This window comes from Myzus persicae, unplaced genomic scaffold (assembly GCF_001856785.1).
Source record: "Myzus persicae strain clone G006 unplaced genomic scaffold, MPER_G0061.0, whole genome shotgun sequence".
Lineage (NCBI taxonomy): Eukaryota > Metazoa > Arthropoda > Insecta > Hemiptera > Aphididae > Myzus > Myzus persicae.
The window spans coordinates 234,963-252,192 of NW_019103297.1; the positions used below are offsets into that span (position 1 = coordinate 234,963).

The 17,230-nt window shown below is 30.2% G+C and overlaps 1 protein-coding gene across 5 annotated transcripts; it reads left to right on the top strand.

Moving 5' to 3' along the window:
* Positions 1-956: 956 nt before the first annotated feature.
* Positions 957-16,281, top strand: LOC111034196. Of its 5 annotated transcripts, none has more exons than XM_022315288.1 (18): positions 957-1,363; positions 3,104-3,277; positions 3,370-3,453; positions 3,523-3,717; positions 4,075-4,254; positions 4,316-4,372; positions 4,439-4,531; positions 4,691-4,852; positions 4,916-5,129; positions 5,192-5,346; positions 5,419-5,499; positions 5,882-7,201; positions 7,269-7,436; positions 7,502-7,648; positions 8,045-8,115; positions 9,547-9,790; positions 10,408-10,525; positions 10,585-11,729. In XM_022315288.1, exons 2-18 carry the CDS (start codon positions 3,176-3,178, stop codon positions 10,779-10,781), a joined length of 3,588 nt encoding a protein of 1,195 aa, XP_022170980.1. In that variant the 5' UTR covers positions 957-1,363; positions 3,104-3,175; the 3' UTR covers positions 10,782-11,729. The 5 variants fall into 5 exon arrangements, 4 of the variants coding, with proteins under 4 accessions (XP_022170980.1, XP_022170979.1, XP_022170978.1 ...); XR_002604499.1 differs by adding an exon at positions 16,078-16,281 and having other exon boundaries at positions 958-1,363; positions 4,316-4,531; positions 10,585-10,867; XM_022315287.1 differs by having other exon boundaries at positions 958-1,363; positions 4,316-4,531.
* Positions 16,282-17,230: the final 949 nt, after the last annotated feature.

The following is a 17,230-nucleotide window of genomic DNA, read 5'->3' on the forward strand; positions in this document are numbered from 1 at the left end:
AAATAAATATGATGTACCTACATAATATTTATGCTACATTGCTATGACATATCACTTGTGGGTGTTTTACCTACGTTTTTATGTATTATTTTTCCAATAAGACTGGATAAGTTTATTGATAAAAAATAATAAACAATACAATTCTAACGCAAAAACGCAAAATGATAATGATCGTTCATTAGAATAGAAAAAATACTAAACGCTGACAAATAAAACTAATAACTATTATTTAAAATCCGCTGTGGTGGACTAATTGAGTAAACACCCGCGAATTACAAAATGTTCAACGAGACGAAAGTATTATTTAATATTGCAATATCGCAGTAATAAAAACGATAAAAGACGTGTAGCAGGTATAACAACGAGAAACATGTCAAATCGTGATAGCGGCGGACGTAGTGCACGGTGATATGATTTATTATCGTCGTCTTTGTTGTTGTTGGCGCTGTTGTAAACTCGTAAACACTAAACACAACTACAGAGTACAGACGGACTAGGTATCGGAATATTAATAACAATGTGTAGACAACAGACTGTATAGGCGAGACTGCGCGGCAACAACGACCGTGGGGCGCGAACGGCGGTGACGGATCGTCCGCGATCGGACGGGTTTTATAAACTGTTTTGGCAACACTGGCAGTTTTATGGGATGACGGATCTGTAGCGGCGGCGGCGGCAGCAGCAGCAGGTTTATCCTTTCGTGCGTTGTCGTCGTTTGCAAAACAATAAAATGGCCGTTCGATTTTTGTTGTTTGTGTACACACGCACACAGGCACACGGCACACGCAGATGGCGAGGGGGGCGCCGCGCGCGCTCGCACACAAACGCGGCCGCCAGTAACCCTACTACGGCGCCGCGCGATAGCGATAGCGCACGCACGCGCACACTTACACACGCACGATCGGGCGCGAGCTACTCGCACACGCACAGGGCGCACACACACGCGCGCGCGCGCACACACACACACGCTCATCATCAATTATGTGGCCGTGCCGCCGACGACGGATAATGTAGTAGTGCCCGAAATACGTATCGCGCGTCGTTGTGTTTATTGTGAATATCATGTTATGTTGTTGTTATCGGCCACGCTAATTGCCGTCCGTGTATCGTTGTGCGACGGCGATGTTATTGTCCGAGCTACCGCGACATTAGTGCCGCGAGCCGCCATCGAATTATCGCGATCGTCGCCGTCGTCGTCGTCGTCGTTGTTGTTATTATTATTATTATTATTATGTAACGGAATCGGATCGCCGGACACTGCTGCTGGCGTCGTGCGCGAAACGGCGAGAGTGCGAAATAATATCACTGTTCGCCGCAAAAACCGAACGAAAAATAATCACATCCTTTGCATTGACAACAACAAGTAATAACAACAAATAATAATATACCTACCGCAACAACAAAAACAATAACAACGATAGTAATAATAAACGTACCTATGCGCTATCCGTCGAGCCTATTAATAACATAGGTAATATAATTGGACGTAATATTATCGTTACGACGTGCGTTTGTGTGCGCAGATCTTCTGCAGACTGCATTAAGTCACACCGGTACACGCTCTCGCACGGCTCTTCGATCCCGACCAACAGAGAAACGTATCTCGCGCGCGTTTCAGTACGTGTTCGGAAGTCAATACCTTCCGGCCGGCCGTTTTTGTTTTGTCAACAACGACGCCGCTGATAAAGTGCTACGTGCGTGTTCCCGTCACATCGTTATTATTCGATTACAAACCTTAAATGTCATCGTTGTTGTCCGTGACCGCAGTAGCTCGTCGATTACGACCGGACGTTTGAACTCGATCGTTTTCGGTTTTTTTTTCAAACATTCCGCGGCCGTTAGACCAAAACTAGAGAGACGCTACACGCATTTTCGGCACGAGCGATCCGTACGATTGTTTGATGAACGATTGCGTCTTGGCCATAGATTCGATACCTAAATCGCGATTGACTCGGAAGTCGGAAGTACGAATCGTGTGGACGCCCTTGGCGGGCAGTCGTCTTGTTGGTGTTTCACGTCCATGTACCCTCTTAAGGTTACAACTAAAAATCATTTTTTTTTGAATCGTACATGCTAGTTTATATAGAGTTGTTGCCAATCGTTATTCTTTGGTTTTTTTCAAGTGTACATGTACATACAATGGTTTCTGTACGACAATAATTGTCATCCTATCTGTTTAAAACATTTTTCTTTTATGTATATATTATGTTTATGCAGATTTCAAAGTAGTCTCATATTTTCAACTGTCAATTCATATCCTGAATTTTGCTTTGAACTTTTAAAATATTTCTCAGTTTACTATCATAGTATAAGTTGTGGCTGACCAAATATTTAAATCATTATCTTACATCATAGGTGTCTTAGATTGAATTTGAATTGTTCCATAAAGAAAGTAGCTGATAAACTGAATATTTGTAAATAACTACATGGGTAGATATACTCTGAGTTATATTAATATATAACTATACCTCGGAAGTTGTTGCATTTGCATGTTTGTTTTTGAGCTATTTCCTTCGTTTATTGGAAAATAAGCTTGAAATTAATTTCACTACATTTCATACAGAAAATATTAAAAATTTAATACCCACTGCATTTTTTTTTGCATATTTAGTGGTTTTATAGTTTCATGATTATATTTCTCAATTTTACAATTTTTAGAGCATAATTTATGATATATTTATACTATGTTTTGAGAGTTTTCACTAGGTATTATTGTATGGCGTTTTTTTTAAATTCTTAGATAAAATCAATTTCTCATTTTTATTTATAAATATTTAGTCAATATAAGTATACATTTTTTAATTAACTATGTTTGAAAACTGTTCGTAAAAAAAACAATTGGTGCATATTTTTAAAGCATATTCGTACTATTTTAAGCTCATAAGTACATATTTAGTACTTTTTACGTGAATTAAGTTCTTTGCCCTATTCATAATTATTTCTACAAACCAAGTCAATTGATAGGAGGTACTGTTGGATTGATATTGGTAGTTCTAAATGTGTTTGTTTTTTTTTTGAAATGAGTAATTAAATAATGCAATTTTAAGTTATATATTTTTAATTATATATTTACTTACTAACAATTAATACCTTTACTCTTTAGGTAGTTGACAACATTCAACGAGAAAAATAAATCCAAATAAAATTCAATTCTAGGTGGCTAAAGCGTAATTGAATGTATGGTGTGTGCTGCAGACTGGAAGGCACCGTGGATTCTATACCACAGGGCCTATTAGACGGCCGCCCTGCCAGTTCAGTGCTTCTCACTCATCATCAGGTATGTTATTCAGTTTTTCTTAAATATTTGTCTTCTAAATATGATAAAAAACATAATACCTACAATGTTTGTAAATTTAAATTTTCATGCAGTATCAACAATTACAACACATACAAGCACAACAAGAACAAGCTGCTGCAGGAGGGTTAACATTAACACTTCATCATCAAACTACAGTAAATATTTTAAACATTACAATAATTTTAGTTATGTTTTATAACTAATAATTATTAATTATTTTTCAGGGTACAGGAAATAATGGTGTACTCACAGGGGGACCTCAACTAGTTATTGCAAGTTCTCAAGGACAAGGAATAACCACTTTTCCAACTGTAACCACTCAACAAGGTGCAACGTTACATCAACATACGAGTTTTCAACAGGTGCTACATCAACATGTTCAGCACTCAAACATTCTTCACTCAACAAGCATACGACAGGTAAATATATAAATTAATGTATTATGTTATGCCAATGACATATATCCTAGAAAATCTAAGTATTGCTTAAGACTTACCATCCTCCTATTCTACTCAATTTGCAGAAATTGTCCACGTCTGTCTACAAAAAATATTTTGATACTTGAAATGTTAAAGACTAATTTTTATTTATCAATTATTATTCAAACGATTTCTCAATTACCTAGTAATGATAATCAGTTTATAATTTTAGGTATTCAGTTTTAACATTTAAAACTAAAATATGATTTTAGATGGTAGCAAATTCATAATTGTATAAAATATGAATATTTATTGTAAGTTTTGATTAATTAACAATTTAATAATTTAATTTTTAAGATGGGTGCCCAGCAGCACACATCTGGTACAATGGTTCAACAACAACAGGCTACGGCAATATTGGACACCACAAACACAAAATGTATACCACAATCACCTTCATCACCATTCTCTTCTCGATCACTTACTCCCTCTCCTCAGCAGAGGGTTATTACACCCCAACCACAAGTTATCCATCAGGTAAATTACTGTTGTCAAATTATTAAAACCTATATTAAATTTGTAATTTTTTTTTGTGCAGATGATGAGTGCTAATGGGCCGGTTTTACAGTTTATTCAGTCAAACAGTCGAAATAATGTAAATAATGTTCAAGTAAAAAATAAACCGCCCCAAATATTACCTAAACCTAATAATCATGTACAGAACCATGCTAGTATCAACAGCATTAAGTCTCAACAAACACATCATTCAACCTCAATACATAGTCAACAACAAGGTGCTTTCTTGATAAATCAAGTAAGTTTTATCTTATTAATCATTAAAATTCTTTTTATGTTATGTAATTCATAGTAAATTGTTCTATTTTTTTGTTTTATAATTTTATACGATATACTTGAACAAATTAATTATATTTGTACTTAATGCTACAATATCTTTGATTTTTACTAAAATTAGATTATGCCAACTGCTGGTGTAATAGTCGGTCCACAAACAACTAGTGGCCTACAGCTTTTTCTCAGATCCCCCAATACTCAAAATCATAATACCCAACAAGCTCAAGTCACTTGCAATGGTACTCAAATTTTACTTCAACAGCCTAGACAACAGTCAAACCAGGTTAGTAATATTGTAATTATTATAAGGAATATTTTTTAATGTGTATAACTATTGTAATATTAGGTTGTGAGGTTAGTAAGTGGCCAAAGTGTTCAATTACAGCAAATCCAAACATGTTCTGGTCCAGCTTTAGTTGCATTATCACCTCAATCCACTATCACACAATCATCAAATAATAGGTCAATGAATATTAAAAAAAAGAAACCGAAAATGCATTCAAGGCCACACGATGATGAACCTGTAAGATTAGACCTTGCAAATCTAATCAAACTATCTGGTTAGTTTTGAAAGCAAATACATTTTTTATTTTATAACTAATGTAATACTGATTTTGTTTAGGTATCGATGAAGAAGAATCTGGTACACCTACAATGCAACAAAATCAATTAAATCAAAATAATAGAATACAGCAAACTCCTACCCCCCCTCCACAATCTCATCATCAGTCTGCACCTTTATTAGCTCAATTGCAAACTCCTACTTCTTCATCTCAGGTAAATGTTCAGTGTGTGTTAGGTTATTATTTTGAAATAAAAATTAAATTCATTCCTTAATGTATGTTATAGGGAGGTTTTCGTTTGTCTTTAGTAGAAGATGGGCGTATGATTGTACATCAACCACAGATTACGACTAATACACTAACTCAGGTAAATTGGAATATTATACTAATTGTTACTGTGTATATTTATACTAACTCAGTCTACTCCATCATACTCTTTGCTAGATACATCTCCTGAGATGTAAGTGTATAAGAGTAGAAATGATAAGGCAGTGGTGTCCTAGTGATTACTTGTCAGCATTTGACAAAAGTGGGATTGTGTCTTGCGATTTCACCACTAACTATATTTTTAGCATCTAATTTCCGATACAAGTTGTATACAGTGATGCATAGATAGTCTGTGGATGTGTCAATTCATACTATTCATTTTATCTTACCATTTTCTATATTTAAGCAGTGATCAAATATTTTTTTGTTGGTTGGTTGTTAATATTTAAACTAACCTGAACAATGTTGGTTTTAATTTATAGAATGTTTCTGCGAGTGTTGCTGCTGCAGCTCAAACACAGTTAGCTCAGTTAGTTGCTGATCATGGTGGTCACATTCTTCAAAATGCTGTTCTGAGTGTGGCTGGTGCTGAATCTTTGCTTCTGAAAGGAAGCAATGCAACGTTACCCACCCAACCACAAAATGGTTCTGGCATGCGTATTTTAGCTGATGTTTCTGGTCGTCTTCAAATTGTCACTGTGTTAGAACCTCAATCATTACAACAAAATATTATCAATGGCCAACATTTGATGTTTCCCACTGCTGGTACTCCTGTTAGTGTTGAAAATCGACAAAATCATCAGCAATTTGTCATGTCAACACCAGTAGAAGATCAACAAAATAAACTAATGCAGCAAAATAATAGTATTCGAGTAATGCATAGCAGTAGTACAATGGTGTCAAGTTTAGACCATCAACAGAATAGTAGCATTCAACTTGTTTCTAACATGATGGATAGTCGGCTGTTAGTAGCAGCTAATAATGATTCTTCAAGAAATAATGATATTTTATTTAATGAAGAACAAAACCGATTGCAAATAGTAACTAATTCTTCTACAATGAATAAAAATGTAGATTTGCAAAATCAATCTCCAATAATTCATACTTCAGAAAGAGTAATGCAAACTTCAATATCAAGGTCTAAAACCATACCAGTATCATCCCATAGTCCTAGAAGTATTCAATCTGTGATAAGTCCTCAATGTAGCCCAGCTATGTCCCATAGTTCTAGAAGCAATTCAAAGAGTCCTGCCTCCTATAATTCGCCTATACCTTCCCCAAATGTTTCTCAGTCATTTACTCCAATGTTGCCAAACCGGCCAAATTTAACCATTGTGACGTCACCACAGCAAAGCAACATGCAGTTTTCAAAACCGTGTGCTGCCGTTATATCACAATCAAATGATAATCACATGACATTGTCGAATTACCAAACGTCTGTAATTAATAGAACAAATAACAGAAGTCCTTTAGCGGTTCCATCAAAAATATTCAGGCCAAATAGTCCACCTAAAGCGTCTGTTCCACTAGAAGTTCAATCCCAAAATGCGTTTTTAGATAGTATTGCCCAATCTCATCCAAATATATTGATCAATAAGACTATGGTTGTCCCACCATGTGCAAATAAAGCTCCTATTAAACCAAGAAAAGTAAAAAGAGCTGCTGTTGTGAAGCCAATGGTATTTCAATGTGATGAAAAAGAGAAAGAACACCATGATACACCAGTTCCATTGAATTCACCAGAAAGTAGTATTTCAAATCAAAGGGTTAAAACTATACAACTTACACCACAAAAACAACAGGTTTGTCAATAAATTTAAATTGTATTTATGTAAAAGTTATATATATTTTTTTTTTGTCAATATTCAGTTGTTAAAAGCAGTTCAAAATCAAATATCTGCTCTGAGCGCAAAAAAATACCGCACAAGTAGTGAGCAAACTGCTTTACAAAGATTATTTAATGAACAACAGAAAATTTTACAATGTGGCAAAATTGTTCCTACTATTTCTGGACAAAATTCACAAGGAATTACCTATGTAAGAAGTTATTAATTTGTATATATGCAATAAAAGGTATAATATTTAAATATAATGTATTTTAGGTATCCACACCTGTGAGATTGGTGCCTCCACCTTGTCCAATGGCATCAAGTCCACCTCATACCTTGTCACCTCCCCTTACTGTACATACATCAACTATTGCATCTCCTCCAACTAGTAATAAATCAACATCTCCTTTACATGTACAAGTGAGTAATTATCTTATAATATGTATAATACATCAAATTTACTTATTTTCATATTATTGTAAACAAGCTTAAAAAAATGTTTAAAAACAAGTACATCTTTAATGTGAAACGCAAAAAACAAAATAAAAAAATTTTTCTTAAATTTTAAAGCTTGACTGTTTTTTTTTTAAAGTAAATTTGGTAAAATACTAAAATTTATATGTGATAGTAATTAATAATTTATTGGAAATAACAAAACTCCTTGATTTTTTCAAAGGTTACATTTATAGAGATTGTATTTTGAATATCTTAAAAATTACCTTTTTTATAGTACAATTAATACTTTTTGTTAACAACGCTGCATACATAGTTAAATAAATATTTATAGTTTATAATTATGGTTTATTTATTTTATAGGTTGGAACTCAAACGTCTTGTGAACCTTCTCCTACTCTTCCTGCATTCAGTGCTTCAAAACGAATATCGTTGTAAGTGTTCAGTACCCATTTTTATTTTGTTTATCTTGTACTAGTATCAAGAGATCATAGCTTCATATTTTTTCTTTGTCTTACACGCGTGTAAACCTCTTCATATTTTATATGTTGTGATAATGTTAAAATTAAGATATTATTAGCTTCTATAAGAATTATGAAGAGAAAACATTATTTTGGTAATCTGGGTTTTTTTTTTGTATATCTTATATAAATTTAAGCTTCTGGAAAACCATAGATAATATTCTAATTTAATTTTTATAATAGGTAATGATACCTTAATTTCAATGATGTTAATCATGATGAGCGAATATGGTGAGAGTTTTTTAGTTAACAAGTTGCTGGTATTGTTCAATGCATCTTGTCTATTTTATTTTGTCCAATATGTTTTAGTCCAAAATAGTTGTCTGTCCAATTAATGTCTTACTAAAAAGTTTTTAAAAATATATTATTTGGCTTAATTTCAATACTATTTACAATAAACATTCAATAATTTAATGGATAACTTAAATGAATGAAAGTGTTGTTTACTAGTATGTGGTAGAAAATAAGTTCTGCCATAATCCCATAAATATTTAGAATTAGTGTTAAACCAAAGACAAAGACCACAAATATTATCAAAATTTAAGAACTAAGAAACATACTGTCAACATACCATCCAGATATAAAGAAACAACCTAACCTATATAAGTGCCAAAATAATATATAGAATAAATTGTAGTGTCTCGCAATAAGTGACTTACTAAACGTCTGAGACCATAGTCCTAAATTTTAGGAAATGTCAAAGCATTGTTATTAAAAGTCATAAAGTATAATTTCATAAAAAAGAGAAACTATATCTATCAATGATAATAATAGGCCTGTGGAAAACAGGCCAGCCGCAGGTGGACCGCATACAACAACAGCTGGTAGAACACGTTTGCTAATAAACCGCATACTATATGCCAGCCCATTAAAGTATTATAAATATTAATAATGATGACAGAAAACTATATTAAGTAGTTTGGTGAAAAATTCAATTTACTTTTTACAAATAAATTAAGACATAAAAAATTGGATTTTAGATTAGAAAAAATATTAAAATAATATTTTGGACTAAAATGTAATTTAATATACTGAGATCATTGCTTTACCACCAAAGTTCTACTTTACCTATAATTGCCTTCACTTATTCTTGGAATGTATTCCTTAATTGGCTGTGGTACTCACCATGAGGTAAACTGCCGAAACTCAGTGTGTATGCACAAAATCAGTCTGTTGTCTAGTAGAACAGAAATGTGACTTAATAGAAAAAAGACTAAAAATGTTTTAACATAACTTGTTATGGTTTAAAAGTCAGCTTACTTTGTTGTTGAATATTCTATGCATGTAAGACAAAGAAAAACATTTAACTGATGCAGTCTCTTAAATATAACAATACTATTTTAGAATTTCTGAGAGAATAGCAGCTGATCAATCCGGTGCAACTAATCCTGATGTCGTCACACCATTTAGTTCGGCAAGTGATGCTGTAAAACGATTATCACGATATCATTGCTTAAATGAAGCAGTGTTATCAGAAAGAGATTTGGAGTTGGCTGATGAAATTTTTGAGTCAACTGCCAAACAAATGTTAGATAAAAAAGCATCACTGTTTAACAAATACCGTTACCTATTATTTAAAGAAAGCATGGTGAGCATCATACTTATATTGTATTACATGTTAATATTTAGGACTCAGAATTATATGCATTATTATTTATTGATTATAATGCATTAATATTTCATAAAAAACCATATAAACAATTAGAATATTAAAATAAACAATTTTAAATGTGTGTTTTTATACATCAGTGTTGTATTTTTTCGGGCTATTAATAAGATACTGCTGTCTTTCAAATTTTTACTATTATTGAGTCTTGCTAGCAATAGCAATTACTAATAATTAAACTCATAAATGATTTTGTTTTATAATTTTCCGTTGTGTTTAATGTTTTGATGTGTTATTTTCTTTTTTAAATAATTTGTTATACTCCTAGTCTTCCTAAAGTGTTATTGACACAACCGACAATACTGTGGGCATTGTACATATTATTTATAATGAGTAATACATTAACAATGAACTGCATCCAATAGGCAACAAATATTGAAGTTTAGATGTGCTTAATATATTTTATTTAATATTAAATTGGGGTATGAGTTATGCTTTTTCAAACAACTATTAAAATAAATATGCATATTTATATAGTTCTGGGACCTATATTAAATATAATTGGAATGTTAGATATTATATTAATTGTGTGTTATTAGAGGGAAGTGCAAACATCTGAATTGATCATGTTGGGGCGAAAATTTGACGCTGACGAGTCTGCACAACTACAACAGTTAAAACAAAATATGAACACAAATTCGGCTAATACTTTAACGAGTAAGTTGCTTTTTTATAGTACAAAAAAGTTAGTTATTTAATTAACCAATAACTTTCAGGTTGTAGTGATGAACATGTATCTAAAAAACGTGAACACCAACTGGAAGATGAACAGTCTACATCAGAAAACAAACGGCATTGCCCTGATGATGAAGAAATAAATGCACAGGTGCAAAACGCCATAGACAGTATTTTGAATTTGCAACGCAGCGATCCGGCAACGGATGAAGCGGTGCGCAGCATTTTACCGTCCTAGCATACTGGTCATAGGAAATGTTTGACCACAGCGTGAACATTAAAATATTGGTTCCTCAGTGTACGGATTTCCTAAACTTGATTATGGTAATATTTGACTGTGTTAATTTAATTTTTTCCTTTCTTTTTTATATAGATATTTTTCTTTAAAATACCTTACACTTAATGAAACAAATGTTTAAGTAAAAAAATATGTTAAGATAGAAATTTAAGATAGTGTAAGGATGGGCTTCAACAATTCTATAAGAGATTTGAAAAACCTAAGTATATCTTCTTGACAATTATGATGTTACCAAATTTTTAATTTAAATAATTCTTTATCTAGTCTACAAACAAGTTGTTGCATCACATATGTTATTATGGGTTATATTTATCATTTTTCATAGTTAAAATAATTGAAAATTCATTCATGCAACTAATGAACTTACTACATTAGTTTGAGTTATTTAGTTTTATTTTTACCCTATTAATGAGTTAAAAATATATTACCTCGTATTGCGTTGTATTAATTCATAACTTCCAGTCACTTTCTTACTTTAAATCATATATTGTAAATTATTACTAACGACATTATTGAAAACTAGTAAAAATAACAAACAATATTTTATTATGTACATCCAATTTATAAAAAAACTAATATGTGATCAAGTACACAAAATAGCTTCAAGATTTATTCATATATTTCTTTCAACTTATATTTATTTGATAAATAGACTCAAAAGATATAAGATATAATCATATAAAGTTTCATTTAATAATTTACATAAGTTATATACAGAGTGATTGCAAGCATGCTTGCCCCTATTTTTCCTTAAATATTTAATTAACTTTTGGATATTTAATTAGTTGTATACCATTTAATGAATGCCCTATGGTGATGTAAACTTATTTTTTTTCCTAATGAGTCCCAACAGTTTTAATTATAAAATATTGAACGAATAATTTTTTAGAACATTTTGATGTACCTGTATATTGAAATTTGAACAAATAGTTTCTATGTTATTGCAATTTGCAATGTATATCCTAATCTGAATGTAATCCCTTAAAATTGTTTTGCAAAATAAAGAATAGAAAAAAAATTTACAGAATAAAGTATTCAAATTTGATAATAAAAAAAAGTTGATATCACCACAAGACAATCCTTAAATGATATAAAATGTATTTTAAAATACTATCATTAAGTATCTTAAAGTATACTTTTAAATTCCCGAGATCAGAGTTTTAATAAAATCATAATTAAATGAAAATATTTATGGTTGTATGCATGGTGTATTACTCATTTAACCTGTATATTATGTGTTCATGTATTTTCTTTTCTTACCGTATATTATTTTTGTTATAAATTGTAACCTAACAGTATTTCTTAATATTAATAATAATTCAGATATTTTTGTACTATTTAATATTTCCAAAATTCAGAAAGATTACCTAAAATGCAGTGTGTTAGTTATCTTATTAGTTTTTTTTTATCATTTAGTCAATGTCTTCTTTAATAATTTGCAGTATATCATTAAATTAACCTATTATCTACCTCACACAATTTTAACATTGAAGTTGGTAGTATTATCATGTTTCCAATCACACATTACTGTTTTATTTTAAAATGTAAATTAATTTACAAAATTATATTGGAGTGGTTAATACATACTCGACTCCGTCCCTCAATTGTTTATACTATATAGCAATAAAGATAACCAAGTATTAAAATAAATTATTCTATAAACACAATATTGTGATACCATTTTAATATAGTATTTTTTTTTGTATGTTTGAATTACTCTTCTGATAGTAAATAATTAGAAGTTAGGTGTCATGATTATCATAGCAATATTATTCATTTTAAACTGGGTTCTTTACATCACTGAGGCAATACTCGAAATATAATCCTTTTTTATTGAATATAGTTTATTCAAATTTTCTATAAGTATATTTTGTATACTATTAAACAATTGGTCATGTGTTATATCTATTAAAAAATAATCTTCTATAATGGCTTGTAAAAAAAAAATTTTTGTCAAATTGACTGATCTCTACACTTCTGTAATTGACTTTTGAGTAGTTAAAATCCAAGTTTTTTTTTAATACCCATAATTTTACAACCTTATATTAACTTTATTACCTAGAGAGTATATAAATAAAATAAGACTTCTACTATGATATGTTTATTAATGTTTGTACAACTGAAACTAAAAAAATCTTAACTCCATTATGCGTGGAGGTGGTAAACTTCTGTGTCAAAAAATTAAACATTATAGGATAAAATTCATCATTGATTGAATGCAAGTGCTATGATTTGGTAGCATACCATAGAATTAAATTTTATAATTCTACAACTGCCTAACAATAATCAGTATATGTTTAATATAATATGCCTAGGTGAAGGGTATAAAATAATAAGTTGGGAAAATGTTAAGGTAATTTAATCAATAATTTGTAGATAGCATATGAAATGTTGTGTCAATTTATATTTTTTAAATTCATGATAAAAAAAAATAAAAAAATTATAGTTTGAATTTATTTGAGTATGGCCCTATTACATTGAAGATTAATTCATCTTAAGAAATAATAGGGAAAATACCGTTATATAACAATGTTCAACATTTCTTTCAGATTTTTCAAATTAGATGTTTTTAAAAACTTTTTTTCTTTATTATGACACTGAATTTGTTATGAAGAGAAAAGAAGGATCAAGATGAACATTTAAGTGATTTACACAATTTTTATTTGAACTTTTGTAATTCACACTAATTCAATAACTCATAAGTCATAACATTTTCAGCCCATCCTTACTACTTTTTTTTTTGCACAAAGTCACATATTTGAAATATTAAAAGTTTTATTATTTTAAAATCACTTGAATAATATAAATTCACTTGACACATAATTAGGTACCTATTTTATAGTTGTGAACATAATACCTATTAATTTTCTTTATTCTTTGTATTTAATTTATGATTTATTTCTTCTGGCAACTATCCTCGCTTTAGTTTTAGGCTTTAAATATTTTAATGTACCTTACATTAACTGGCATTAGTTTCAATTTTAAATTTGTCATTGGCTAATTATAATTAAAACTAGAAAAATATTTTGGCTCATGTTGATCATCAAAAATTCAAAACAAGACCTCAAATAAATAGTTAATTAATTTCCTAAATTGTATACCAATAAGTTCTTTGATGAAAGTGTACCAGAATAACAAACATTAATTGTTGCCCAAAATATTTTTCTATTATGCATTTCCCAATTGTTTAGTTACCAAAAGCATTTATAATTTAAAAAATAAATAGTAGTTTTTCTTTTGTGCAAAATATTATATTGTTTGCCAAATGTATCGCCGTTATATTAAAAGTGTATAATGTACTTTCGTTTCTGTTATTTAAACGAAAGATTTTTCCACAGGGTAATTTAAACCTAAAGTAAATTTTTAAATATTTATTCACTTTAGTCAAGTGTACTTAAATATAAACTAATGTAACTCACTAAACGAGTAGTATTTTATAATATGCACGTATGTTTTTTTTCTACGTGTCTTGTATAAGATCTCAAATGCACAAATCTATAGAATTTGGGCAAAAATCTATATTCTAGATAAACATTTTTCATTTTGCCATTAATTATATATTTATATATATATATATATATTTTTTTTTAATTTATTTTAAAGTTACTTTATTTGTAAAATTGTTTAGTTTAAGTCTGTATATGTAAATTATTATTGTGCTTAAAATGATGTTTTGTTGTGTATATAATTATTTTAAAAATAAACTGTGAATTATTGTATTAATTTTGCATTCTCGACACTTGAATAATTAGAAATAAATTATATCAAAAAAATAATTATCAGTTTAAATTAATTATTGAAAATATTCATATTACATAGTATTTCAATTTAATGTAAAAATAATATTAATACTTTATACCAGGTTTTTTCAGGAAAGTTTTAAACTATGGCCTATGGAAGAAGTATCTTGGTACTATAATACTATATGTTCCAGTTTTTTTGGATGGAACTACTTAATTAATTTCTGTCATATGCCCATACTTGTTATGTTATTTTTCATTAGGGAGTGATATTTATATGATGCCTCTGTGTTTTCGAGCCTATTGGTAATACCTCATCAATTAAGGCTCAACTTAATATTTTCTTACAATAAAGAATAAGTGAATGTCAATGTCAATTTTACTGATTGAGATGTATGGTATTAATATGTATTTAATATTGTTATACCAAAAGATTACTAGATTGTCAGCAACTATCTCACTAGAAAAGTTACTGAAGTTGAAAATTGATGCATTATTTCTACTTATCATGTAGACAGACACAAATAAAAAGCAGGTAAGTAGGTGATGCTTTGCTGTGTGTAGGTCACTGTAATAGATGGTGTTAAATTTGAATACTATGATATAATATTGTATATGAAAAACGCTAATGTTTTATAATATATTTATATTTTAGATTCTGAGTGGAATGATGAATGTATTGATTTTACAATGATGTGTTTTTTTTATTTATTTTTGTGTCTGTCATCACCTTTTAGGACAGTAAAACTACTTCGATTTTCTTCAACAGCAACTTTTCTGATTGGAAAGTGAATCTAGTTGGTACTTTGGGGGGTCAAAAGTAAAAATTTCCCAGTAGTTTTCAAAAGCGACGTGAAAAACAAAAGAAAAATTAAGGAAAAATGGGAATTTTTATGCAAAATCGATTTTGGTTTTTGGTGTAACTCTAAAACAAATGGCCGTAGATATATGAAATGTTCACAGGTTGTTTATATTTGCATTTTCTATATACGGTAAAATTTTGAAAATAATTTGACTCTTTTTGAACTGTTTACGGACATTGTCAGTTTTCAATTTTTTTAATTTTTTTTTTTCTATAAATACCAATAAAATTTTATTTGTTGGGCGAAAAAGCTTGAAAATTTAATACAAGGCTCTTGATATATTAAAAAAAAATTTTTCAAAGGAAAGGAGTTTTGGAAGTAATTGGAGCTTCAATCACTTTTGAAAGAAGTGGTCCAACAGTTAATGCCGGAGAAGGTGTTTCGGCACAATAAACGGTCGTGACAACTTGTATCAGAATCTCTTAATTTATTCTGTATTAGGTATTTCTGTTGTTGACGATCTGAACGTTTTTAATCTGGATTTTATTGCTTCTTCTTTGCAAATGTTGTAATTACTAATTAGGTTCCAGCCATAAATTGCTTTAAACCTTCACTTGAACAAAAAGATAGGGACGTTTGAATCACGCCTACCATTTTTGCCAATGCTTGATGTATCTGTTCGGTTTTTTTCAGAATTGCAAATTCTATCGTCCTCCCGATTTATAAAAAATCGTTGTCGTTTCCAAACGTTGTGCTTCTGAAGAACGTGCTGTCGTAGTTGAACTGGTCAAGATATCGGAATTATCTAATTCATGACCAGAAATAACCCGTAGGTATTAATGACAAAATGTATAATGTATAAATAAGTACCAATGATTAATCAATCGTGAACTACGATCAAAAATCGACGGATTCTTAATTTTTATTTACTCATTCAAAGTCTTTACCTATCTATATAAATATGAATTTACCTATGTAACATACTAGGTATAATATTTTTGTTAAATAAAACAGCTAAATAGTAATTTTACTTTAAAAATCAGAATATATTTTTAAATAAATACAGCGTGATCACGATAGGATAGGCGGAAACTCTCAATAACTATGTGCAGACTTAATATAATTTAATTTTGTTATTTGTTTAATTATGATACGTCGTATATAAAAAATATTCTTTGTAAAAAAAAGATAATTTACGATTAATGTAATGTAGATTATGTGTACCAAACTTTGTGTTACAGTTGTAGGTGGTTTTATACTATGTATAATTTTTAAATGTCTGCCCAAAGGGCCTGTTGTTCCGCCAATTCAACAAAATTCATTGTTTTCATTTTTGATACCTACACAAATCATAGTAAGCTTTATTGCCATGCGCCCATGCCGTTTAGCATACAGCCACACCTAACTTTTAGTTTTTACACTTGTTACTCATCTTATAAATTAATAAGATAGTATTTAAAGTAGTTGTTTGCATAGACGTCCATGGTTGTTTGGGTATGGAAACATAAGACAATGTATAAGTGTGCTGTGTGCAACACACCAAAGATATAGTATCAGTCCACATTAAAGAACCCATGGGTTGCACATGGAGTTACTTGCCCTATGAGTTGCAACTGGTAATTTAAGTTTTATTATTAAAAACGTATTAACTAATTTGCGATAATGTTGTTATCTTCACTATTTAATATCTCTTATACTTGTTTAAGTTACTTCGAGGACGCCGAACAGTGAATTAAGGTTTAAAACATTAACTCTAAATTTAGACCAGCTTGCTGCTGTACTGCGTTCATCTATTTGTAAAATATGTCAACTATCGGCCGATAACAAACGGCATAAGAGACAAATA

Excerpts from the sequence above, each read along its gene's own strand:
- LOC111034196 (XM_022315287.1), top strand. The coding sequence starts at position 3,176 with ATGTATGGTGTGTGCTGCAGACTGGAAGGCACCGTGGATTCTATACCA. Across the intron at positions 5,500-5,881 it reads CGACTAATACACTAACTCAG|AATGTTTCTGCGAGTGTTGC; the intron begins GTAAATTGGAAT and ends TTTAATTTATAG. Across the intron at positions 7,202-7,268 it reads TTACACCACAAAAACAACAG|TTGTTAAAAGCAGTTCAAAA; the intron begins GTTTGTCAATAA and ends GTCAATATTCAG.